The following is a 27,908-nucleotide window of genomic DNA, read 5'->3' as shown; positions in this document are numbered from 1 at the left end:
CAGGAACAGCACCAAACATTCTGCCGCAGTGGCGGGAAATGTACAATCACTTTATTAGCTAGTATACATGTATAATACAAGCGGTACTTGAGTCAGGGTTGCGGCGCCATCTGCAGGTGACATGTGACCTACAGTCTTTGTTCTTTTACCTCCTGTCGTTCCTCAGAATCTGTCGTCCTTTCCATGTGGCAGTCAGTGGCAGTGTTTTCCATCGCTCACCGGCACTCTCCTCTAGCCGTCACCTCCTCGATTCCTTCTCTAACTTACTTTTTATCTTTTTTGAGCCTTGTTTAATTCTAGTTTTTAAAGGGAAGATATACAAAAAAGCATATTGTGCCGAAACGAGAGGGCAGCCATGTTGTCCCTGCAAAATGCACCACGTATGTGACGGCTTTGTGTGTTGTGAGATGTAGAGGGGGTAGAAGTCCCAATATAACACAGAAGAACTGCCATCCATACGGGCAAGCTGCTGATCTCACGTGAATGAAAAAGGCTGGTGGTGGGGGGTGCAGATGGCATGGGGTAGCTGGCGAGGGCTCACTGACCTCTCGGCACTGGGTACAATAGGCTCATGTGCTCGGCTCCCTTGAAGGGTAACTTCTGGCTGGAGTAGTAGTGGATCACCTCCGGGATGCTGCAGAAGACACCGCTCGTTTGGTTCAGAGTGAACTTGTTGTCTTTGGTTTGGGCCACGATGATGTGGACGCATCCCTGGCTGGTCCTAGGAGCAAGCGAGATAGAAGGTGTGGCAGACTGGAGGACGGAAGAATCAGCTAGGGTCTATCTAGGACGGGAGACTTAACCGGCCAACTGGGGGTTTGAATCTGGACCAGGGACATCGGTGTTCTGGACCTCACAGACACACCGCCATACATGTATTAGTGGGGGACCAGGCCTCCTCCACAGAAGGTCCTCACATTGTCACAACCTCGTACGTGGCATATTCAGTTATTTTTTTCCTTGTCTGGTCCGTGGTCTGAATGAGTTTAGGGGTGCAGTCTGTGATCTAATTAAGTTTAGGGGTCCTGTCAGAGGTCAGTCATTTTAAGAGTCTGGTCTGGGGTCTGATTAATTTAGTGGTCTGATCTGGGAGGGTCTGATTTATTCTGAGATCCAGTCTGAGTAGGGTTAGGGGTCCCTTCTGGGGGTCTTAATTTTAGGGGTCCAGTCTGGGGTCTGATTAAGTTTAAGGGTCCAGTCTGGGGTCTAAATGAGTTTATGAGTCTGGTCTGGGATCTGCATTAAGTTGAGGGGTCCATTCTGGGCTCTGAGAAATTGTATTTGAGTGGTCTGAGGTCTAATTAATTTTAGGGTACTATCTAGGGTATGCATTTATTTTGGGGTCAAGTCTGGGAACTGCATTCCTTTTGAAGCCCAGTCTGGGGTCTGTATTAATTTTGGGGCCCTGCTTTGGTTTTCCTACCAACCAATAACAGCAAATCTTGATGCAATTGTTCTGTAGTTTGCACAACAGTATAAAGACGACAACTTTACAGCAGACCCAGGTAAGCGGACCCCTGATACAGGACATCTGTTTAACCCCAAGGAAAGGTGGGTGTCCATCCACAGACACCCCCAAAATACACCATATAACACCAGCAGAATTTCTGCTCTGCAGTCCCATTAACTGCAGTGTTATGGAATTGCACTATAAGCCATTTCCTAGTAAAAAAAAAGTAAAGGTAAAGTCCCCTGGTGCAGGCACCGAGTCGTGACTGACTCCTAGGCTGACGTTACATCGTGACGGTTTCTTGGCAGACTGGGTGGTTTGCCATTGCCTTCCCTAGTCATCTTTACCCCCCACCGTATCAGGGCTTATGACTATTAATCTCCCTAGTGATGTTATGATTGTCAGAAACACGTAAGTGTCCCTTTAAGGTTGAACGGTCTTAAAAGGTCATCAGGAGATCATATGATGCTTCGTTCTCTATTTGTACTCACTTTAGGGCAATGGAATATTTGCTGTTTCCAGATTCGCTGTTGCGCAGGAGGTAGCTCGCCTCACGGCACGACTGAAGTCGACTCTCTGCCTCCGCCCGAGTCACTGCACCGTGATACCAACTATGGCCACAAGAGGGGGGTAAAATGTATTATAAACCATCCAAAGAGATGACAAGGACGGCCCCCGCGGACCCTCCAGAACTCACCTCTGCTTCTCCAGGGGCAGCATACGATCCACCTTTTCACTCTGATCAGGCTGGGATTGCTTCAGAGCTTTAGCGGTCCAACTCTTCTGGCGTTGGTGCAGCCGCACCGCCTCTTCCTTCACAGAGCTCCGCTCACTGTTTTCGAACTGGACTGCATGAGAGATAGAAGGTTTGAAGGACATGAACTACAGGAGTAATGAGATCAGCCCCGCCTGTAGCTGCAGACCAATGCACTTAATCTAAAGGCTTGTTCACATCTGCATCGCAGGTTCTATTCTGACCTTACATGTTCACACAGCAGGTTTTGTTGTGGAACTTCACTTGGAATCTGCGCAGATTCTGTGTCAAATTCTGCGCCAAATCTGCATCCCATTCTGCGCCGTTTCGGTGTGGAACCCACGTTGGGAAACAGCGCCGAATCCATGTCAAGAAGTGACATGTAGCTTCTTTTTTTTGACACGTCGTTAGTAATTCCGCATGTGGATTTGCCCACTGAAAAGAGCTGAAATTCGTGTATGTATTCGCGGCCCTACATCTGCTTCTGGATTTCTAATGCAACTTTTAGAGGCAGAATCCACACGGATAAACCCCATTGGGTGCCGCCATGTGCGCGTACTTTTAGGGCGCGTTCACATGTAGCAGATTTGGTGCGGGTTTTGACAAGAATCCAAAGCAGTTTTCACCTCTACAATTGAAAAGACAAAATCTGCTGTAATCCACACCAAAATCCGCCATGTGTCTAAAATAGACTATTCCACAGAACTTACCCTCTACACGTGCCGGGGCCTTACCAGACTTACCAGAGAGCGCTCTAACGATGTGCTCCTTCTTCCACTCCCACGGCTGCTCGTACTCCTCTGCTGGGCGTTCGTCATTCTCTGGCCGCTGCTTCTGCTCCTCTGCGGTCACCTCAGATTCGGGGGGCTCATACGGGGTATCGTACAGCTGTGGAGGTTTCCCCAGGAGCTCCTGCGAGCCGTGCCTCTTCGTTTCCATCTTAACCTCATTCTGGCAGCCAAGTTCCATCAGGAGGAGCTCGGTGATCAGTTGGTCCCTGGAGCCCTGCTGCCGGATCTCTGAGATGCAAGGTGGACAGTGTTATAGGAAGTCACAAGCGAAATGCTACAAGGGCAGGTACTGCAGTTGAATGGTAATTCAGACACTGGGGGCGCTGTTACACCAGTGCAGAGCAGCTGAGGAGACCACATGGGAGCAGACAGACATACCTCCATATCATTTATAGGAGGCAGACAGGTGGCACCTGCGGGGGGTTATGTGCGTGAACTAGGGGGTCAGGGAGATGCTATGGCATCCTCCCAGGGTGGCAGCGAGGTTACGGCGTTAGTAGGGGCCATGCTGCAGTTCTTGCAGAGGCAGGGGCAACAGGAGTCGCGGGGTTCGAAACACCGTTGAGTGCGTCATCTGGTACCGGCTTCCAGACGGGAAGCGAGGCCGGGGGGACTGGGGTAGAACCGGCGGCGGGTACGGCAAATAGGGGTAGTGGGCAATCGCCGACTTCGGCATGGACCACGCCGCTGGGGTCGTTTTCCGGTAGGGATAGCATCGCAGGGGGTAGCGGTGTAGGAAGGGGTAGTGGAGAGCCACTGTCAGGAGTGACGGTGGCAGTGCAAACGGAGAAGGAGGGGGATGCGATTAGGCTAGACGATAGGGCAAAAGGGGAGGTATATGTATGTTTCGAGGGGCCGTTTGGGGCTCATTTAAAGAAAGAAACCAGGGAAAAAATATGGAAGGATGAATATGTGGAAATATTCTCCCTCCTTCTCCTGGAAAAATTTAACTTGAATAAGGGGAAGAGGACTGAGTTTAAAAAAGAGGAGGAGGAAAAGCGCAGGTGGCGTCTGATCCCACAGACGTTCACAAACTGGTTGGAAGCAATTGCCATTTTGGCGAGTGTTATAGGGGAGAAAGCGCCGGAGAATCGCTCCGGGCTGTTCTGTTACTTAGATTCTATAGGAGAGGCCTATAGGGTTTACGGAGGGCAGAGCTGGTTGCGCTATGATGAGCAATTTAGGCAGCGAAAGGCAGTCAGGCCCTCCATCCGGTGGGACCAAAAGGACATAGGGTTGTGGCTAAGGGTCATGGCCCCAGTGCGGTTTGGTCAGCCCTTTCAAGGGGGAGCTGGGCCATCAGGCTCGGCCTCCAGCCCTCAGGCAGGAAGTCAAGGGGGAGGCAACAGACCAGGCTTGTGTTGGCGATTTAACGAAGGCCAATGCAAGTTTGGTGCAGGTTGCAGATTTAAACATATCTGCTCCCATTGCAACGCAGTGTCCCATGGAGCATCTCGATGCTTCAAGAAAGGAAAGGGAAAATCTCCCAGGAGTTTTGGGAAAAGGGATGACGCCAGTGAGGCTGGCAGAGATGGTACCGTTTCTAAACAGGTACTATGATAGAGAAAAGGCCGAGCTGTTGTTCAAGGGTTTCCGAGATGGGTTTCATATTCCACCCCCGTTACATAAAATTCTGTTTTCTACTAAAAATTTGCAATCGGCTCTGAAGAGTCCGATGATAGTAACCGAGAAGCTGGCTAAGGAGGTAGCATTGGGGCGCATGGCGGGTCTGTTTAAGTAGCCTCCTTTGCCCGAGTTTGTGGTATCGCCACTAGGGGTAGTCCCTAAGAAGGAGCTGAATAAATTTCGGTTAATTCACCATTTATCTTACCCAAAGGGGGCGTCGGTCAACGACGGTATAGAATCGGAACTTTGTTCGGTGGTATATACCTCGTTTGATGCCGCACTGCGTTGGGTGCGAGAGTATGGGGAGGGGGCACTTTTAGCAAAAGCTGATATTGAATCGGCTATTCACTTATTGCCGGTGGCGCCTAGCAGCATCAGGTTATTAGGTTGTTTCTGGAATGGGAGTTACTTTGCTGATAGGTGTTTGCCCATGGAATGCTCAATCTCATGTGCATATTTTGAGGCGTTTAGCTCGTTTCTGGAGTGGGTGGGGAAGGACACTGCAAATGTGCAGTCGATTATTCACTACCTGGATGATTTCTTATGTGTTGGCCCCAGGGAGTCGCCGATCTGCGCGACTTTAATGGGAGCATTGCAATGGGTCGCTCAGCATTTCGGGGTGCCGTTGGTCCCTGAGAAAACTGAAGGACCCACGACATGTTTGAATTTTTTGGGTATCTCCATTGACACAGCGGCAATGGTGTGTCGGTTACCCGAGGATACGTTGCGGGACTTGAAGGAAGAACTGGATAGGGCGCGGAATTCGAACAAGATCACCCTGCGAGGGTTACAGTCATTATTGGGCAAGCTTAAGTTTGCTTGCCGGATAATGCCGATGGGCCGAGTTTTTTGCAGGAGGCTGGCGGCGGCAACTGCAGGGGTGCGGGCCCTGCACCACTTTTTTCGGTTAGGAAAAAGCCAGAAAGATGACCTGATGGTTTGGTCATCCTTTTTGGACAGATACAATGGAAAAACGGTAATTATGCAGGAGGTGAGCGAAAATGTAGATTGGGAGTTGTTTACCGACGCAGCAGGGAGCGGTGGTTTTGGCGCATATTGCCAAGGGCAATGGTGCGCGGGCGAATGGCGTGCAGATTGGGGAAAGCTGGGGTTGTTAAAAAAATTTGGTACTGTTGGAACTGTTTCCAATAGTGGTCGTGATTGCGCTATGGGGCACTCGCTTTCAGAACAAGAAGGTGAGGTTCCATTGTGATAATATGGGAGTAGTACAGATAATTAACACGCTGTCGGCATCGTCTCCCCCAGTGGTGAATTTGTTACGCCACCTGGTGTTGGAGGCATTGTCGCCGAATATGTGGGTGACTGCAGTGCACGTTCTGGGGGTTGACAACTCAATTGCGGATGCTTTCTCTCTATTTCAGTGGGAGCGGTTCAGGACTTTGGCCCCCGAGGCAGAAGAGCAGGGGATGACGTGCCCGTCTCGGCTATGGAATCCGGTAAGAGAGCAGTGGGGCACCTGATTGGCAGGTCACTGGCTCAGGGTACTAGGGCTGCATACGAAGCAGCATGGAGGGAGTGGGAGGAGTGGTTGGATCACCAACACATTAAAAACACGGAGGAAGAATGGGTAGGGGCGCTATTAATTTGGTTGGGCACGGTGGGAGTGGAGGAGAGGACGGTAGCTCAGGTAAATCGTTTCATGGCAGGGGTGGCATTCGGGTGCAGGCTACGGGGAGTGGGTGACATAACAAAGCATTTTTTAGTTAAACAAGCGTTAAAGGGGTTGTCCCGCGAAACAAAGTTGGGGTATACACTTCTGTATGGCCATATTAATGCACTTTGTAATGTACATTGTGCATTAATTATGAGCCATACAGAAGTTATTCACTTACCTGTTCCGTTGCTGGCGTCCTCGTCTCCATGGTGCCGTCTAATTTTCAGCGTCTAATCGCCCGATTAGATGCGCTTGCGCAGTCCGGTCTTCTCTGTGTTGAATGGGGCCGCTCGTGCTGGAGAGCTGCTCCTCGTAGCTCCGCCCCGTCACGTGTGCCGATTCCAGCCAATCAGGAGGCTGGAATCGGCAATGGACTGCACAGAAGACCTGCGGTCCACCGAGGGTGAAGATCCCGGCGGCCATCTTCGCAAGGTAAGTAAGAAGTCACCGGAGCGCGGGGATTCGGGTAAGTACTATCCGTTTTTTTTTCAACACATGCATCGGGTTTGTCTCGCGCCGAACGGGGGGGCTATTGAAAAAAAAAAAACCTGTTTCGGCGCGGGACAACCCCTTTAAGGGGTTTTAGAAGGGGCAAAGGAGAGCTGATTCTCACAAGCCTATATCATTTGATTTATTGGAAAAAATGGGGGGCGCGTTACAGCAGATTTGTGTTGATATGTTTAAAAGGGCGTTATTTAGATTAGCTTTTTCACTGGCCTTTTTTGGGCCACTACAGGTAGGTGAGCTAGTTTCGCCGAGCAAAACGGTTGGGGGGTGACTTGCAGGTTGACGACGTGCGCCCCGTGGAGGGGGGTTTGGAACTGTGGTTACGGCGGTCTAAGACAAATCAGGCTGGGCTGGGACAAGTGGTGCGGTTAGGAGAAGTAGAGGGGGCGGTAATGTGCCCTCGGCGTGCGTGGGAGAATTACAGTAGCATGGGGAAGGGTAATTCGGGACCCTTATTAAAACATAAGAACGGAAAATTTTTGTCCAGATTTCAGTTTTCGGCGATCCTTAAGAAGGCGCTGGAGAATATAGGTTTAGATAGTTCACAATTCGGGACACATTCCTTTAGGATCGGGGCAGCCACGGAGGCTTCTGTTCAAGGTTTGGGGGGTGAGATAGTTAAGAGGATTGGGAGATGGAGGTCGGGACGGTACAAGTTATATGTGCAACCTCAGTTGCTTTAAGAAAGGGGGCTAACGGGGGATACGGAGGGTTTTTTGGTTCAATGTTGTTTTTCCTTTTGTTGCAGGTCATCAACCGGCCCTTGTGTGGGTTATGGGGCATTCTTATGTCTTTTGGGGAGGCGAAAGGGTAGGGGTTAGGCCAGACGGAAGGCAGTTGCGGTTCCCGAGGGAGGAAGTGGTGTTGTGATGGATGGGTATAAGGGGAATGTCCTGGTGTAAGGTTCTGCAGGAGTTTGAGAGGATGGCGGGCTGGATAGGGTGCCCGATATATTGGTAGTACATGCGGGGGGGAATGACTTGGGTAGGAGGCCCTTCTGGGATTTGTCTTGGGATATTAGATACGACATTTTGAGACTGGTAGCCTCCCACAGAAAGCTAATTGTAGTATGGTCTGAAATAGTTCCCCGTTAGACATGGAGGTTTGTGCATTCGGCCAAGGGGCTTGACAAGGCAAGAATTAAATTGAACAGGGAATTAAATTGCAGCAGACGAATCCGTTATACCCCAGTCAAGTAATGCCGGAGCTGAAGCCCATAGGGCTGTAGGTGAAGGCAGGCATGACGGGGTTAACGGGGAGGGAAAGGGTTAAAGGGGTTGTCCCGCGCCGAAACGGGTTTTTATTTTTTTCAACCCCCCCCCCCCCCCGGTCGGCGCGAGACAACCCCGATGCAGGGAGGTAAAGGAAGTTTACCGGAGCGCTTACCTTAATCCCCGCGCTCCGGTGACTTCAATACTTACCGCTGAAGATGGCCGCCGGGATCCTCTGTCTTCGTGGACCGCAGCTCTTCTGTGCGGTCCATTGCCGATTCCAGCCTCCTGATTGGCTGGAATCGGCACGTGACGGGGCGGAGCTACACGGAGCCGCTCTCTGGCACGAGCGGCTCCATAGAAGATTGCAGAAGACCCGGACTGCGCAAGCGCGGCTAATTTGGCCATCGGAGGGCGAAAATTAGTCGGCACCATGGAGACGAGGACGCCAGCAACGGAGCAGGTAAGTATAAAACTTTTTATAACTTCTGTATGGCTCATAATTAATGCACAATGTACATTACAAAGTGCATTAATATGGCCATACAGAAGTGTATAGACCCACTTGCTGCCGCGGGACAACCCCTTTAAGGAAAGAAGGGGGGCTTGCTGGGTAAGGGGGGAGGGGGATTCAGTGGGGGGGGGGAGAGCGCGAAGAGGCTGAGGAGGAGCCAGTCCAGGAAGAAGAGCGGAGAAGACGGACCAGGAGCAGAAGAGTCCCGCCCACCCGCCCAGATAAAATAGTAGTGGGGGGGGGGGGGGGTAAAATGTCATAGCAGCGGGTTGGGGAGGGATCCTTGGGGGTGAATAGTTACTAGGTGGGTCTGTCGCCTATTGGCTTTGACAGGGGTGGCCCTGCAAACATGGTGTGTGTGGCTGGTCTGAGTATGACTAGCAGGCCTCGGGGTCGGGAGGAAAGGCGACTCGAGGATAGTTGGCGAGCCCCCAAGTCAGGTGATTGGAGACGGGAGGCGTGGTTCGTGGGGAAATAGGGTCTCCCGAGTCCGAGGGCAGGCGACGGGAGGCAGTTTTCACCTATTTTCCCATGGTTGGTGAGGCGACAGACCTAGGGGGCTCCAAGGATCTCTCCCAAAATAGTTTTATCATTAGGGTTGAAGAGTTGTATGTTTATTGTTGTGTTTGTTTTAATAAATTGGCTGTTGTGGCCAAAAAATTATCCAAAAAGAAAAGTTGTCAGTGATTAATTTAAATAAGAGGTTAAGGGGGGGGGGGGGGGGGGGAGGTTGCAGCAGACGAATCCGTTATACCCCAGTCATGGCAGCATTTACATGGGTGTGTGCGATATTAGTTCGAGAAACTACATTGAACCACACACTCCCTCACTATTACCAAACTGAGGACATACGGGGGGAGGGAATCATATTACTAAGGAGCCACACATTGGGGTCACTATTACCAAGGGGGGGGCCACACAGGAGGTTCCTGTTACTAAAAGGAGCCACAGAGGGGGTCTGTATTGCAAGTGAAGGCCACAGCAGGGCCAATATTATTTAGTGGGGCCATAATAACAGGGCTTATATTACATAGTGGGACCACAGCGGCAGCTTTATTACTTGGTGGGACCACAGTGGGTGCTCTATTACATCATGGGACATCAGTGGCACATTATTGCTATAGAGTTACACTGAAAAGTGCAATAGGGTATGCCGCAGGAAGATAGGAAGAGTGTGCAGAAGTGAATCATGGCTGGAGGAATTCTCAGTGGCGGTCTGGACCCTGAGAGAAGACAACTGAATACAGTTTTTGACTATTCAAACTCCACACTATTGCGCAGAAATTTAAAAAACATGCAGGCAGATAAGTCCTGCCATCGCTATACTTATATGCAGAAAAACTATGTGCCAGAAACATAGGGCAAGTGTAGTAATATCGCGGAGAATCCCACTGGTCAAAATGAAACTATTGAAATCGAGGGTTTCATTTCGGCCCGTTTTGCGGCCGTGATTTTCACACTTGCAGAACGGGACAAAATTACAGCGGTCTTTTTTCGCCCTAAGGACGGGCCGCTACACCTGGGACAGTGTTGTGCGCTTCCCACCCGGGCTAAATCTGCCAGCCTCTGCTAATCCGTGTGTAGATCCGCAGCAACGGCATGTACAGATAGTCCACTACTTGCGAACAGGTTCCATTCCAGGAGCCGGTTCGCAAGTACATTTGTTCGTACCTGGCGGCAGCAGTTCCGACAAGCCGCACCACTCATCGGGACTGTTAACACTTTAAATGCTGTCAGAATAGACAGCAGTATTTAACCCTCTCCAATCCAATTTGTATACTAGTTTTCCTAGGGGGCTTACTCGTTTTCTGTCGTTATACAACGGCGCTATCTGCTGGCTAAATCCAGTACTGCATGAGGTGACACGTTGGATAGGCTCCGACCGCAGAGAGGCTGGCAATATACAGTAAGAGCACTGCGACGGACGTCTTCCGACATCAGAGCTGTACAGCCTTAAATCATAATGTCTTTAGACGTCAGACAGTGAATTGGAAAGGGTTAAAGCCTTAACAGTTTCCATGAGTAGCGCGGCTTGTCGGAACTGCTGCCACCGGGTGTCCGCTGTAAGAAACATTCAGGGGTCCCATACAATGTCCCACGTGGGACGCTGTGCGGTTGCTAGGCAGCCGAGAGCCTTCTGAAAGACCCCGGGGCTGCCTATGCAGAGAGCCTATCAAGATCACGGCCTGATAGGCGCTCTGCATATGCAGCCCTGGGGCCTTTCAGAAGGCTCTCGGCTGCCTACCAACGGCACAGCGTCCCGCGATCTGACCGGACAGGCTTGATAGAAGTCTGTCCAGTCCCTGCACAGAATGATGTAATGCCATCTCTCTCTCCCCCCCGCTACCCCTGCTCACTGCCGCAACTCACCTGTCACCCGGGCCGGCAGCCGAACCTTTTCTCTCGAACGGGCAGGTACTCGCTAAGGACAATGCTCGCTCGAGCAATTGCCCTTAGCGAGTATGCTCGCTCATCTCTACTATTTAGCCTAATGAGGTCCAGATGTGTTCTTTCCCCTGCAGTTTTGTGCTGTTTTTTGAGCACCTCCTTGCGTATTGCGTGTGTATTTGCGCACCCCCCATAGACTTCTATGGAGCCCTTTGCTGCGCAAATGCACACAATATAGAGCGCTTACTGTCACACACCTGTACAGAGATGGGTCTGGAAAAAATGCTGCAAGGGAAGAATGCTTTCATAATAGAAGTGTTAACTCCTTTAGGACCAGAGATTTTTCATTTTTTTGGCCCCGGCTTCTTGACATAGCCGTCTGATGGTGTTTTTTTTAGGCAGGGCAAGTTTAAATTTTAACGGTAACATTTAATCTACTGTATAATGTACGGAAAAACTTTTTAAAAGATTTGTGAGGAGAAATTTTTAAAAATGCAATTGGACCATTTTTTTTTTTTTTTTGGTTTTTACAGCATTCACAGTGCAGTAAAAATGACATAAGCACTTTGTTCTGTGGTTCGGAACGATTGCGGCGATGCCCAATTTGTGTATATATATATATATATATATATATATATATATATTTTTTTTTTTATATTTTATTTTTTTTCTACTGTTTTTCTATTTTTATAGAATAAGATGAAAAAATTTTATTAAACAAAAGATGCTTTCTGTTGTATTCTGAGACCTGGAACTTTTTTAATTTTTTACCAATTGGACTGTGTCGGGGCTTGTGTTTTGCGGGGTCAGCTGTAGTTTTTACTAGTACCATGTTTATATTAACAATTTTTTGGGGGAAAAAGTTGCAATTCTGGCATTCTATTCTTTTTTTTTTTCCGTCCCTCATTGTGCAGGATAAGTACTGTGATATTTTTATAGTTCAATCTTTCACATACATGGCGATACCAAATATGTTGGTTTTTTAATGGTTTAGATTATTTATAGAAAAAAGTATTTTTTTTATAACAATATTTTTTAATTTTTTTACTGTAAAAAAAAAACAACTTTATTATAAACCTTTACACTTTTAATTACTCCCCACAGGGTATTTAATCATTTGATCGCTTGTACTATATACTACAGTACCTTAGTATTGCAGTATATATCAATTCTTGATGTTGCCTATGAAGCCCTGCCTGTGGCAGTGCTTAATAGGCATCCATGCATGGCAGCCCTGGAACCCTTCAGTAGGCTCTGGGCTGCCAAGCTAGCCCTTCGGCACCCCCGGCATCATGTTGTGAGGGGTGCTGATGAGGCGCAAGAAGGAGTTCCCTCTTTCCCGCTGACAGTTCAGACATACAGTCAGCTTTGCTTAAAGCATCTAATGGGTTAGCTGCAACAATTAGACCTAACGTTGATAATGGCAGTTACCCATGGCTGTCAGACTCTTCTTCCAAGCCGCTCCATGCACACTTTGAGACTGCCCAATATAAATTTGATATACATTTATATTAGACAGTCGTGTAGTGGATAATAGTTTATTTTTGTCATTTTACAAAATGTAATCCCGTTAGTATTTGGTGTGAAGTCCTTTACCATCAGCAACAGCATCAGTTCTTCTGGAGAAATTTGCAGACAGTCATGGATTTTATAGGATTATAGTCAGGTATACGATTAGCCAATTATACCAAACAGGTGATAATGATTAGCATATTTATATGTAGGTTGTTAACAAAAACAGCTGTGCAGGAGGTTTGAAAAATTGGGCGAGGAACAGCCAAACCCTGCTACAAAGGTAAGGTTGTGGAAGACAGTTTCATGACACCATGACAAGACTAACCACAACCACAAGACGCAAGGTAGTTATGCTGTAAGAGCAAGGTATCTCCCAGCAGACTGGGGGTTCAGGATGTGCCATTCAAGCTCTTTCGAAGAAGCACAAAGAAACAGACAACGTAGATGAAACAGTCGGCAAAGGAGAATTAGTACAACGGATGAGACTCATCATGTGTACTTCCCTTCGAAACCAGAAGATGTCCAGCAGTGTCATGAGCTCAGAACTGGCAGAAAGCAGTGGGACGCAGGAACACCCATCTACTGTTAGGAGAAGTCTGGCCAGAAGTGGTTCTCATGGAAGAATTGCAGCCAAGAAGCTGATATAGAAAAAAGAACAAGCAACTCAACTATGTACGAAAACACAGGAGCTGGGGAGCAGCAAAATGGCAGCATGGTGGAGAGCGGTACAAATTAGTGTCTGCAGGGAGCAGTGAAGCATGGTGGAGAGCGGTACAATAATGAGTGTCGGAGGCAGCAATGAAGCATAGAGAGAGTGGTACAACAATGAGTGTCTGCAGGCAGTAGTGAAGCATGGTGGAGAGTGGTACAATAATGAGTGCCTGCAGACAGTAGTGAAGCATGGTGAAGAGGGGTGCAATAATGATTGTCTGCAGACAGTAGTGAAGTATAGTAGAGAGCAGTACAATAATGAGTGTCTGCAGGCAGCAGTAAAACATGGTGGAGAGTGGTACAATAATGAGTGTCTGCAGGCAGCAGTGAAGCATGGTGGAGAGTGGTACAATAATGAGTGTCTGCAGGCAGAGGTGAAGAATGGCAGAGAGCGGTACAATAATGAGTGGCTGCATGCAGCAGTGAAGCATGGTGGACAGTGGTACAATAATGAGTGTCTGCAGGCAGCAGTGAAGCATTGTGGAGAGCAGTACAATAATTTTTGTATGCCGCAAAGTGTTTAGCGAGGCGGCGTGGGACTGGGGGCGGGGCGGGAAGGTGAGGGAGATTTGAGAATAGTGAGGTTTTAGAGGGAAGGGGAGGAGCTACAGACAGGAAGAGACGAGAGCGGGGAGCGGGAAAGCAGTAGGGTGTTAGACAGCGAGAGAGAAGGAGCGCTAGAGGACAACGGGATTAAAGGTGAAAGATTGCGAGAAGAACGGTGAGAGCGGAGAGAAGAGACGGCCGGAAAGAATAGGAGAAAGCCAGGAGTATCGGGTGGAAGAGTACGCCAGAGGATAAGAAAAGGAGGACCGGGACGAGCGGGTGGAAAAAGTCGGCCGGCGAAAGGAAAAGAGCGGGATTATCGGGTGGAAGTACAGGCCGAGGAGGCGAAGAGAGTGCGGGACTATCGGGAGAGGAAGCGTGCAGCGGAGGAAGAGGATCGTGCCAGCGCCAGCCCAGAGGAAAAGATTCCCTTGGATTTACAAATATGGAGGACTTACAAGGCCTGATCAAGGAGGCGGTGAAAAAAGACGGGACCCGGTGGCTCGAGGAGCTGCTGGCGACATGCCGGACACCCACGGTCCAGGCAACGAACACCGGGCAAGAGGAACTTCGCCAGGAATCGGGAGAAGATGGCGGCATCCAGGGAGAGGCTCCACGAGGTCGGCCGAGGAGAAGGAAGCAGCCGCCGGTAAGGCTCAGCCCGAGCCCAGCAAGGAAGAGGGGGGGGCGGAGGGACAGCCGTGTCGGCGATTGCCCGAGAGGGTCCGGTAGCCCCGGCGGAGGAGGGGCGCCGGTACCTCGGCGCGCGACAGAGAGACCGGCAGCACAGGCCCTACGGTCGGCAGTCATCGGGGACACCGAAGGCGGAGGACTGGCTTCGGCAACTGGGACTGGCTCCAGGCATCGCCACGAGCGCGCATCCGGGCGCAGGACCACAACGGCGGCAGCAGGTGAGCTCAGGCCGAGCGAAGAGCGGCAGGGAAGCGCGCGGTTAGGCCGCTCGTCCTCCCAAGATGGCGGCCCAGCACGTGGGGGGGGGAGGGTAGCGCGCGAGGTGTGCAGCAGCTTTGGCCCAGGCAGGCACATAGGAGGCAGGGGTAAGGGGAAGGGAAAAGAAAAGGCAGCCAGCAGGCCTGCATATAATCCCCCTACACATAGTCCGGAGAGTTTTAGCAGCGAGTATAGCAGCAGCAGGGAGGGGGGGAGCAGCTTAGGGGAGCCCATAGGGGAACCAGCTAGTTCTGAAGATGAAGGCCACACAGGTAGGGGGAAAGGGGCAAGGAGGCGACAGTACTTTCCCGCCAGCAGGCCTAGTAATCGCTTACAGCTGCAGTCACCCCGACACGTATTAACCCCTTCACAGGATATAGCCGTAGTGAGGCAGCAGCCTCCGGGCCAGATGCCATTCTATGACCCTCACGAGCCAACGGTTTCCTACCGTCGGTGTTATGTTAACCCCCGATACACTGCCCCGCAAGCTGAATACACTGATTACACCTATCCACAACCCCAGCCCCCGCGCAGGAGCTCCAAGAGGCAGGGCCAGGGGGCAAGGCAGAGGCAGAAGGCGCGAGCCAGGCAGGAGAGGCAGGAGCGGTTAGAGCGGCAGCGAGCGCAGCAGTCAGGCTTGGCAGGCGGCGGCAGGGAGAGGGGCCGCGAGTCAAGTACCAGCAGCGGGCTAGAGGAACCGCAGCGATTGATGGAACAGCCTCGGCAGTCGGACCCGCAGTTATCCCTCTATCGCGAGGACCGGGAACGTCAACGGTGGCGAGACCACGATCACAGTCGCTCAAGGCGGGAACAGCCTGGCTCGTCGCAACCACACAGCGGAGGAAGGGCACTGTATACGGCAGTGCATCACCCCGGATATGAATCGGTCAGGAGCCGCGGGAGCGGTACAGCGGGGACAGCACCCTTGGCAACGCCGGAGGTCGGTCCAGCTGGTGAGTCCGAAATTTATGATTTGATAAAATGTGTTATGGATCCCGCAGCGGGTGCGGAGAGGAGTGATGTGGTCGAGTTGTTGCGGTCGCTGCTGAGCCGGATGGAACAAAAAAGAGGGCTTTTAGTGTCCTGCGCTCCAGGGGGTTCAGGCCCGCCTGTGGGTAGCACCGGTGGTAGCTCAGCAGCGGGTTCGGAAATAGACCCGTCAGCGGGTTTACAGTTTGGAGATTCAATGTATTGTGGTGTCGCCCCACTGGGGGTGGGTTTGACGGATGAGTTGTTGGAAAAGATTAGGAATGGTTTGTATATAGATATATGGTCCTTGCTTTCGGCGGACCACGTAATGGTCGATAAGGAGCGTGGTTCAGAGCGCGGTTCTGACAAAAAGCCTAAAATTGCGAAGACCTTCGGTAACTGGTTGCAGGCGTATATGGTGATGGTACACGTTACGTGCCAGCACCAGCCCGCAAAAGGTCCGGAGATGATGGTGTACTTAAACACCATCTATAGCGCTTATCGGCTGCACGGGGGTGCGGCCTGGTGGCGCTATGACGAGGACTTTAGGCGTCGTATTTCGGGAAAGAGTCACATCAGTTGGGCCTCTAAGGCCACTGATGTGTGGATACAACTAATTTTAGCACAGCGTCCGGTTAAGGCGTCCTTTCCAGGGGCAGCCGCGGGGGGCACATCCCAGCAGCCCGCGGCCTCCTCTAGACCAAATGGCTCTTGTTGGCTATACAACGAGGGCCACTGCAGGTTTTACGCCACCTGCAAGTTTAGACACGAATGCTCGGTTTGCGGGGGCCAGCACGCAGCAGTGCGCTGCTTCCGCAAGCAAAGAGCAACGCCCGCGGTGGGTGGCGCCGGCGGCCATGCGAACGCCGGTGAGAAGCCGCTTCCTGGATCCGTGGTTAGACAGATACCACAGGAAACAGGAAGCAAAAATCCTTAGAGCGGGATTTTTGGAGGGCTTTAGAATACCTTTTTATGAGCAGCAGATGACGACGCTATGCCCTAACTTAAAGTCGGCAAGAGACGACATTGAGTTAGTGACAGAGAAGGTGATGAAGGAAGTGCAGCTGGGCCGTATGGCTGGGCCCTTTGATGTTCCTCCATTCGAAAATTTACGGGTATCCCCGTTGGGCCTCGTGCCTAAGAAGGAATCCGGAAAGTTTCGGCTCATCCATCATTTATCGTTCCCAAGCGGGGGATCGGTAAATGACGGTATTTCGAAGGCAGAGGCAGCCGTGGCTTACACGTCGTTCGACTGCGCGGTACGTTTAGTGAGGTCAGCGGGCAGGTTTGCCCAGCTGGCAAAAACCGACATAGAATCGGCTTTCCGGCTGCTGCCGGTTCACCCGGACTGTTTTCATTTGCTAGGTTGTAGGATCGAGGACAGGTTTTTTGTGGACATGTGTTTGCCGATGGGATGCTCCATTTCATGTTATTTTTTTGAATTGTTTAGTTCATTTTTGGAATGGATGGTACGTTATGAAACGGGCATCTCATCGGTGATACATTACCTGGACGATTTTTTGTTCGTCGGTTCAGAGACATCGGGCGATTGCGGTTTCCTATTGGCTAATTTTCAAAGGCTGATGCGTTTAGCGGGGGTCCCGCTGTCGGCAGAAAAAACGGCGGGTCCGGTCACGTGCCTGACCTTCTTAGGCATCGAGATCGATTCGGAAAACATGGTTTTTCGGCTACCGGCGGAAAAAGTCGCAAAGCTGCGCCAAGCGGTGGGGGACGTGGCCCACTGCAAGAAAGCGACACTGCGCCAGATGCAGAGTCTCTTGGGCTTATTGAACTTCGCGTGCAAGGTTATTCGGATGGGGCGGGTTTTTTCCAGGAGATTGTCCTTGGCGACGGTGGGAGTTCGCGAGCCGCATCATTTCATACGGGTGACAGCAGGAATGAGGACAGACCTGCACATATGGAGGGTTTTCCTCCAGTCCTTCAACGGGCAGGTGGTATGCCCCAAGGAGGATGTGGAAGGCCCGGCGATCAGTTTGTTCGCCGATGCGGCGGGATCAGGCGGTTTCGGCGTAATTTTTACCACCCATTGGTGCAGGGAACCCTGGCCGATGCTATGGAAAGAGAGAGGTTGGACAAAAAATATCACGTTGCTGGAATTCTTTCCGGTGGTGGTGGCCATCGAGGTATGGGAACCAGAATTACGGGACCGGAAGATTTGCTTTTGGTCCGACAATGCGGCTGTGGTGCAAACCATAAACAAGCAAACTTCGGCGTCCCCGCCGGTGTTGTCATTGTTGAGACACGTGGTATTGCGGTGTTTGCAAAGTAACATTTATTTGCGTGCAAAACACGTCCCGGGTTGTGACAACGGAGCGGCTGATGCACTCTCTCGTTCACAGATGGACCGGTTCAGGGAGCGGCACCCAGAGGCGGATGCCGAAGGGGTACGGTGCCCGCCTTCCTTGTGGAACCTGGCCGAGGAGAGCTGCTGAGGCTGGTGGAATCATCGGTGTCTGGGTCAACGTGGAAAAGCTATAATGCGGTTTGGGCAGCGTGGTTGAGTGTGGTAGGAGGAACGGTAGTAGGAGGTGCTAGAGCAAGGGCGGCAACGTTGGACTTGTTGGCGAGAGTGCGGGATAATGGGTCGTCCGTGTATGTGGCCAAAAAACAGCTGGCAGGGGTGGCCTTCCTATTGAAGTTACACGGGGTGGCAGACGTGACAAAGGAATTTGTGTTCCAGCAGATTATCCGAGGTTGGAAAAAGGAGAAGGCGGGCGCGGATACACGGCGACCCATTACGAAAAAATTGCTACTTAAGTTGCTGCAGGCGTTGGAGAAAGTGTGCTCGGATGCATTTGAAGTTTTGTTATTTAGATCAGCCTTTTCGCTCGCTTTTTTCGCGGCGCTGCGCATCGGCGAGCTGGTCCCATCGAGCAAAGCAAAACCAGGTGGCTTGGGGCAAAGGGACGTGATTGCCACGGAGTCAACGGTCAAAGTTTGCGTCAGAAAGTCTAAAACGGATTTGTACGGTAGAGGCGACTGGCTGACCATTAGCAGTTTGCAGGATAGATGGTGTCCGGTGGGCATATTGAGGCGTTTTATCACGAAGCGCCCGGCGGTCGGCACCTTTTTAGCCCATGCATCGGGGGCACCGCTTACCCGTTTTCAGTTTGCGGCGGTGTTGCGTTCGGCGCTGAGGGAGTTGGGACTAAATCCGATGGAATTTGGAACCCACTCGTTCAGGATCGGGGCCGCTACGACTGCGGAAGCGCACGGCATGTCAGAAGATGGTTTAAAAAAGTTAGGAAGATGGAAATCGCAGGCCTATAAGTCATATGTTAGACCAGATCGGGTGATTGAAGGAGGTGATGATTGAGAGGCAGTTCAGCGGCGTGGATTTTTCGTCGGTCATATGGCATTGTAGTTATATGTTTTAAGATATTTTGGGTTTTTTGTTTTGCTATATCACCTCTTTATTGCAGCGCACGAGCCATGGCATGTGTGGATCATTGGACACTCGTTCATATATTGGGCGGAGAAGAGAGCGGCAACACGACCCATGGGCAGGAACTTGGGTCTGAGCGGAGCGCTGGTAAATTGGGTGGGAGTGCGGGGGCTGCTTTGGCCCCGTTTGCTACAATTGGTGCTAAGGATTAGCAAGTGGACCCCCCGGAAGGTTATACTGGTCGTTCATGCCGGGGGGAACGACTTAGGATGCACTAAGATGAATGACTTGTTGGTACTCATGAAGCAGGATTTGCTTCGTTTCCGGGACTGTTTTAATGATTGCACCCTGGTCTGGTCGGACATAGTGGCTCGGAGAGTTTGGAGAGGGGCCAGGAACACGGACGCCATCGAACGTGTAAGGAAGGTAATAAACCTGCGCATGTCTCGTTTTGTGCAATCGCTGGGTGGAGTGGCAGTCCGCCACTGGGAGCTGGAGGACAAGGAAAAAGGGGCCCTGAGGATGGACGGCGTGCACCTCAATGAGGTGGGTTTGGACACCTTTTTGTCCGGACTGCAGGACGGAGTGGAGATGGCACTGGAGAGGGTTGGCGGGGGGGGGCGGTATGCGCCATAGGCGTACGGCGCATGCCGCGTGGCCGGGAGCTTCCCATGCGGGCTACGGCGCAATAGGAAGGTTTACAGGCCCATGTATAGGGGCTTACGAACGTCCTCTGGGCCGTTACAGTTTTGACAAGAGTTTAGTTAGGCATGGGAGGTTTAGAGTTAAAAAAGTTAGTAAAGTTAAAATTAAATAGTAAAGTTAATATATATGTTGGTATTATTTAATAAAGCTGTGGCCAACCCACGTTTTTCAGCAAGAAGTTGTGTTTGTATGTTTTTTGGTACAGGTCAAGCGAACTATAGGTAAGTTAAAAGTGCCCCCAGTCTTGTATGCCGCAAAGTGTTTAGCGAGGCGGCGTGGGACTGGGGGCGGGGCGGGAAGGTGAGGGAGATTTGAGAATAGTGAGGTTTTAGAGGGAAGGGGAGGAGCTACAGACAGGAAGAGACGAGAGCGGGGAGCGGGAAAGCAGTAGGGTGTTAGACAGCGAGAGAGAAGGAGCGCTAGAGGACAACGCCCACCCGCCCGCCCAGGGGAGGGTAGAAAGGGGGGTTGTTTTTGTAGGGAAGTAGGAGTAGGTAGGAAGTTGTCACAGCAGGAGGTAAGGCCGGGAGCTTCCCATGCGGGCTACGGCGCAATAGGAAGGTTTACAGGCCCATGTATAGGGGCTTACGAACGTCCTCTGGGCCGTTACAGTTTTGACAAGAGTTTAGTTAGGCATGGGAGGTTTAGAGTTAAAAAAGTTAGTAAAGTTAAAATTAAATAGTAAAGTTAATATATATGTTGGTATTATTTAATAAAGCTGTGGCCAACCCACGTTTTTCAGCAAGAAGTTGTGTTTGTATGTTTTTTGGTACAGGTCAAGCGAACTATAGGTAAGTTAAAAGTGCCCCCAGTCTTGTCTGCAGGCAACAGTGAAGCATGGTGGAGAGCGGTACAATAATGAGTGTTTACAGGCAGCAATGAAGCATGGTATAGAGCGGTACAATAATGAGTGTCTGCAGGCAGCAGTGAAGCATTGTGGAGAGCAGTACAATAATTTTTGTCTGCAGGCAACAGTGAAGCATGGTGGAGAGCGGCACAATAATGAGTGTTTACAGGCAGCAATGAAGCATGGTATAGAGCGGTACAATAATGAGTGTCTGCCGGCAGCAGTGAAGCATGATGGAGGCTTGTTACAAGTTTGGGGCTGCATTTCCGCCCATGGAGTTGGGGATTCCGTCATGATTAATGATTTCCACAATGCTGAGAAATACAGGCAGATACTTACCCATCATATAATCCCACCAGGGAGATGTCTCAACGGCTCCTAATGTATTCTGCAGCAGGACTACAACACCAAACAACCATCGAATGTTATTAAGAACTATCTGCAGAGTAAGGCTCTATTTCCACGGGCGTATATATGCAGCTATTTACCTGCGTAAATACGCCGGCCATCAGAAAGAATGCATTGGATTTATGCGGGTAAATAGCTGCGTATATACGTTCGGGTGAATAAAGCTTAAAGAACCACAAGTAGCCCTGGAAGTGATGATTTGGCCCCCACTGACTTCACATCATCCAATCTGTTTGGGATTACATGAAGAGATAGAAGGATTGGAGCGAGCCGACATCCACAGAAGATCTGGGCTTAGTTCTCCAAGATGTCTGGAAAAACAACCTCCCTGCTGAGTGCCTTCAAAAACTGTGTGCAAGTGTACCTAGAAGAACTGATGAAGAGGGGTGCTGCTCACATCAGATATTGATGGGGTTACATTTCTCTTTTGTTTGGTCACTTTGCAGTTTGTTAATTGACTGAAATAAACTATTAACCCTTCTATCTCTGGAAGCATTCTTACCCTGCAGCAGCGCTGTACATACCGCCCGCTCATTAGCACTCTATACCTGCTTACAGAGGATCTATAGGGGAAGTGGCTGACATGCTATCAGAAACAGCATAAGGACAGACAATCTTCCCCCCAGCCACCTCCGCCCTTTCTAATGCCCCCCCTCCCCCGCCTCCATGGATGGAGCCTGGATTGTCTTGGCGCCATGGCAACGGAGCCCATCCTGTTTGCCGCCACTGCATCCTTCCTCTTGGAGCAAAGCCGTGCACTATCGGAAGCCGTCCTGAGAGGCAGGAAACGGCCGGGGGAAGTCACACCCAGCCACGCGAAGTTTGGAAAATACCTTTAATGATGATTCTAGTATTGGCAACCCTCCGCAGGCAGAATGAGATGCCCGCTTATAACAGTGTAATCAGCTATAATGAGGCGGTGGTGACATCACCGAGAAGCGCTATAACTCCATTAAAAGTCCCGTATAAACATGGCGCAATAATCCAGAAATGATTCAAGTTGTGCAACTTTCCTGTCCAACGTTGAGGTTTCCCATCGTTGGCTCATCCTGCTTTGTCTTTAGGAAGTAATTAGGAATCAGGCGTGAGCTACGGGAATACCTCAAAAATGGCTCCTACCTGTGTTGAAGGTGGAAGACACTCCAGAATCTACTGACTTTTTATATGAAACCTAAGTACGTGTTTTCTCCACTCAAGTGCTATTGAAAAAGTCTGCAAGGAGATGGTCAATCGCAAGCCCTCACCGAAAAGGGATGGGCCCCCAGAAGCCGCGGGTCCAGGATCCATGGCCTTATGTCACCGCCATCCCAGTATACACAAGGAGTCAAAGTCAAGGTTTGGCTCCTCCACAATTGGGCAGCTGGTGTTGCAGGGTGTGAGGAACTAATGGCCACACGCCCCACCCCAAGACCGCCAAGCGGGACATCTCATAAGGACACTGCACACTGAATGATCCTTGCATCACCTCTTAATGGCCTGGACATCCAACCACAATTATACAAATTCCTAAATGTTGTCGTAGTCAGAAGGGTTGGGCAAATAGAAGTGTATGGAACGGTGACATCACTCAGTGCCATCACACCCCCAGACACAACTCCTCAGGCATCAACTGAGAGGGTCTGGGCTAGCTACAGGTAGCCACCCATGTGCACTCCGTGTCTACACCTCCGTGCATATTGTACCCATCTGTTAGCAGTGACCCAGGCCTAGTCACCGATAAACCATTATAATAGGCCATCACTATTCTAGATTTAGCATCTTCGTCAGTGCACACCAGAATGGCTTATAGGGTTCCCGTCAATCCTGGTAACCCTGTCTGGTTGCCCCCTTAAACCACACTCTACACGGCCATGGTGTCCTATCTGGTATTGAAGGGGACACAAGGATGGCACAGGCTTAGATGCCAGAAGCAGCAGCAATGGCGGACATCATGAGTACGGACCTGAGGATGTGGAATATTATTATATTGCGCTATAATATAATAGTCATATTGATATAACGTTAATAAGCAATAATACTCTTCAGGATTGCAGATACGGACATAGAAGCGGCGTAGGATGCTATCATTGGTACATCTGCGTTTGGCAGGGACGCAGCACAAGACGGGTTATGTATAGAACATCCTTATAGTATCTCCAAGTAAAGTTTAAAGTCTCAGTGGAAATCCCGCATGGTACAGGGGAGGAGTGATAACCTCTGGGAGGGGGTAGGAAATTGGAGTTTCCTCCTGTAGATCGGAGGATACATGATCCCAGCTTCAATATCGGGGTGTGAACTGCAACTCCAACATCCACTGTTCCTCAATTTCATGTGAATGGAGAGTAAAAAACGTGTAGGGTCATGAAGGGGTTAAAGCTTACATCCCTCCTGACAACTTGTTTGTTTCACCATTTTAGTATCCCAGTGGGAGCAACAAAGTGATGAAAAGGGGCAGAAAGTTAGTCAGGGGGTCAGAGCGACTGTGTATGTGACAAAAAGAGTGGTGGGAGCTGGGAAACACCTCACACCTGGGAGACCCTACTGTATTATGTCACTTATATGTGGAGAGCGGTGATGTCACTACTGTCATATATAATTTATGTGGAGGGCTGTGATGTTACTATTGTCATATATAACTTTTAGGGCTCCAATCCACTAGCGTTTTTTTTAAACACCGCGATATCGCTGCATTTTTTTCAATGGGACTGTCTGATATTAAAATGGCATCGCACAAAAATCGATTTTTGTTCAATGTGATTTTAATATTAGAAAGTCCCATTGAAAAAAATGCAGCGAAATTGCAGCGTTAAAAAAAACGTTAGTGGGTAGAAGCCCTTATGTGGAGAGCGGAGCAGTGATGTTACTACTGTCATGTATCACTTATATGTGGAGAGCGGTGATGTTACGGCTGTCATATATCACCTATATGTGGAGAGCAGAGCAGTGATGTTACGGCTGTCATATATCACTTATATGTGGAGAGCGGTGATGTCACTGCTGTCATATATCACATATGTGGAGAGTGGTGATGTCACTGCTGTCATATATCACTTATATGTGGAGAGCAGTGATGTTACGGCTGTCATATAGCACTTATATGTGGATAGCGATGATGTCACTGCAGTCATATATCACTTATATGTGGAGAGCGATGATGTCACTGCTGTCATATATCTCTTATATGTGGAGAGCGATGATGTCACTGCTGTCATATATCGCTTATATGTGGAAAGCAATTATGTCACTGCTGTCATATATTACTTATATGTGGAGAGCGATGATGTCACTGCTGTCATATATCACTTATATGTGGAGAGCGATGATGTCACTGCTGTCGTATATCACTTATATGTGGAGAGCGATGATGTCACTGCTGTCATATATCACTTATATGTAGAGAGCGATGATGTCACTGCTGTCATATATTACTTATATGTAGAGAGCGATGATGTCACTGCTGTCATATATCACTTATATGTAGATAGCGATGATGTCACTGCTGTCACATATCACTTATATGTGGAAAGCGATTATCTCACTGCAGTCATATGTCACTTATATGTGGAAAGCGGTGTGGTCACTGCTGTCATATATCATTTATATGTGGAAAGCAGTGATGTTACTGCTGTCATATATCACTTACATGTGGAGAGCGATGATGTCACTGCAGTCATATACTACTTATATGTGGAGAGCAATGATGTCAATGCTGCCATATATCACTTATATATCTTTTGCCCCCTACATCCAATCTCTGGCCCGAACATGTCAGCTGCACCTCAAGAACATCGCAAGAATCCGCTCTTTTCTCACTGTGGAGACGTTAAAAACGCTTATTGTCGCCCTCATCCACTCCCGGCTCGATTATTGCAACTCGTTGCTGATCGGCCTCCCCTGCACCAGACTCTACCCTCTCCAGTCCATCCTGAATGCGGCAGCCAGGCTCATCTTCCTGTCCAGCCGCTACTCGGACGCCTCTGTTCTGTGCCGGTCACTGCACTGGCTGCCCGTTAAATACAGAATTCAATTCAAACTCGCTACCTTCATCCACAAAGCCCTCCACAGTACAGCGCCCCCCTATATCGCCTCCCTCATCTCAATCCATCACCCAGCCCGGGCTCTCCGCTCTGCTAATGAAACCAGACTGAGTGCCCCTTTCATTCGAACTTCTCATTCCCGCCTCCAAGACTTCTCCAGAGCAGCACCGGTCCTCTGGAACGCACTACCAAAAGCTACCCGAGCAATCCAGGACTCGCAGAATTTCAGGCGTGCTCTAAAAACGCACCTCTTCAGGGAGGCATACCGCATTCCCTAAACAAACCTCTCTGTACTCCGCCTGATAACATGCTCCCTGACCTACTGACTGCAATCCCTGCTAGCCATCATAAACCGCTCCTGCAGTCACACCGTTTCTGCCGTCACACGGCTAAATGTCTGACCATTGTCTATGTGTATAGCATCGCTCACTCTCCACCTCGCCATACTGTGCACATCTCCAGCCCCTTTACCCTCTGTATCACCCCATTACTTGTAGTATGTAAGCTCGTTGGAGCAGGACCCTCACCCCTATTGTTTCCATCAACTGATTACTATATGTAACCGTGGTTCTGTAATGTTTGTATTTTGTCTTTCTGTATTCCCCCCTCTCTATGTAAGCGCTGCGGAATATGTTGGCGCTATACAAATAAAGATTATTATTATTATTATTATTATATGTGGAGAGCGATGATGTCAGTACTGTCATATATCACATATGTGGAGAGTGGTGATGTCATTACTGTCATATATCACTTATATGTAGATAGCGATGATGTCACTGCTGTCATATATCACTTATATGTGGAGCTGTGATGTCACTGCTGTCATACATCACTTATATGTGGAGTGATGATGTCACTGCTGTCATATATCACTTATATGTGGAAAGTGATATCGCTTGTACAATATGACAATTGTTTAACTCATTGATATGACATAAAGGATCTCGAATACCTACTGTAGAAAGGCAACTTCACTTACCGGTTATCATCTGCTGGGCATCATATGGTTCCATGTATCCATCATTTTCATCAACCCTCTCGGCATCCCGCTGACCTTTAGTACGTGTGGCGTCGTAGGGGTCGGCATAATCCTCTAAAATGATGATCTGCATTGAGGATGAAGTAAATGTTATAATCAATAGATCTGATGACCAATTAATTATTTGGCATTGAAGCAGAATGGTGCGGTAACCGATGGCCAGAAATAGTTTGCCTGGGTACTGGTCAATGAATTAGGAACTGAGGTATGGAGCATGGTGGGTCTCGTGCCGCAATGATAAACAGTTCCTAGTGTACACTAGGGAAATAACCGTTCCCTTATCTCTACTCACCGTCTCCTCCTTGATGCCTTTCTCTTCATCTTGCCCGGATTCCTCCTCATCTGGGAAGTTCCTTCCATTCTTCTCCTGAAGGCTAGGGTCCACCTTGATGAGGCGGTTGATGTATGTACTGTGTCCCTTAGGGGCCCGGAGGATTCCCACCTCATCTCTTGAGTTTTTCCGACTCTTGCCTTGTAAGAAGTTCTGAATTCCCTCTCTAGACAACCGGCTGCCATCTTTGACCCCTTTGCCCTGCCCGTCACATGAAGAGTTTTTACGGTTTTTCACTGAGGAGCTTTGGGATCCGGCTGACTCTGGGCAGGAATTTTTACGGGAGGCCCCGACTTTCGGGAGGGTCCTGGCTCCTGGAAGGACAGGTTTGGCTCTGTCCGAAACATTCTTCAATGACAAAGGGAGCTCCTTAAACCACTTGGCCATGATCGAGGACACGAATAGAAGAAATATTCCTACAACTCAAGGGCCACAGGGGCCCCAAGTCAAAGGTTGGCACTATCCAGGTGTTCCCAGTATCCAGTGGCTAATACCAGCTTCTCTGGCCCCCACCGCTGCCAGGGTCTCCAAATCTATTTTTGAGTTGAGTTCAGGGTCTCTCGGAGGTCGTTTCTGTCCCAGCCTTCTCCTCGTAGTGGAAGACTGACCCCGATGTTTCCTCACAGAGGGTATTTTGATAGATTTTTGTGTCTTTCTGGAGAAGCGGCGGGCAGCAGACACCCAGAGACGGGGTCCAGGGATGTGAGGGGTCTCTGGAAGGTGGTATATAGAAGCTCTACTAGATGTCGTCCTGGTGGCAGAGGTCTCTCATGGTCTTCCAAGTAGTTCAGCAGTCTCGCAGCACAAATGAGAGGGCAGACGAGTGGTCTGGGATTATAGGCTGGTGGTACATGGAACAATGGCCGGGGGTAGAGGTCTGTGAGACTCTGGAAACTGATATGTGATTAGAAGTCACATTCACGTCAGACAGTCCGGCAGAAAACAGTCTCTCCCAAGGGAAGGAAGTGCATTTCCTTGATGGTTCAATGGAAGGCGGTCTCTGGACTCTGCTCAAAAGTGGTCTCTGCCGAGAGGTGGACTACAACGATTCCTGTATATTACTCGGCTCCTCCCCAACATATCATATGAGGGGACCTAGTCTGCAGACTCAACACCGCCATCCCAACCCATATAAATAGCTCTATCTGTGCACTAAGAGACTACAGACCCTCCACCGCACCCATACAGGACCCTAAAATCTCTATACAGTACCCCCACATGTAATATAACATCCCCACATTTTATATTACATCCCGCACTATAGTATATGGCACCCCTACATTCTATATACTGTACCCCCACATTGTAATTAGAACCCCTATATTCTATATACAGTACCCCGCAAATCTCTACATTACCCCATTATCTGCACAATATCTTCAAAATCTTTATACAGTACCCCACGTATATAGCACCCCAACATTGTATATACAGTACCCCCACACTATATAGAACCCCCCCACAACCTATATACAGTACCACCACATATATAGCACGCCTACATTGTATATACAGTACCCCCACACTATATAGAACCCCTCCACA

General features: G+C 49.7%; 1 protein-coding gene across 1 annotated transcript; it reads right to left on the bottom strand.

Annotated features, from left to right (window-relative positions):
- Positions 1–29: 29 nt before the first annotated feature.
- Positions 30–27,269, bottom strand: SHE (Src homology 2 domain containing E). The gene is made up of 6 exons (XM_066608783.1): positions 26,325–27,269; positions 25,973–26,099; positions 2,948–3,223; positions 2,148–2,298; positions 1,942–2,061; positions 30–721 (listed from the first exon to the last, which is right to left on the bottom strand). The coding sequence occupies exons 1-6, from the start codon at positions 26,748–26,750 to the stop codon at positions 538–540; spliced, it is 1,284 nt and encodes a 427-aa protein (XP_066464880.1). The 5' UTR covers positions 26,751–27,269; the 3' UTR covers positions 30–537.
- Between the last annotated feature and the right edge of the window lie 639 nt (positions 27,270–27,908).

Source organism: Eleutherodactylus coqui, chromosome 6 (assembly GCF_035609145.1).
Source record: "Eleutherodactylus coqui strain aEleCoq1 chromosome 6, aEleCoq1.hap1, whole genome shotgun sequence".
Taxonomy (NCBI): Eukaryota; Metazoa; Chordata; class Amphibia; order Anura; family Eleutherodactylidae; genus Eleutherodactylus; species Eleutherodactylus coqui.
This window is presented reverse-complemented; position numbering and strand designations above follow the sequence as displayed.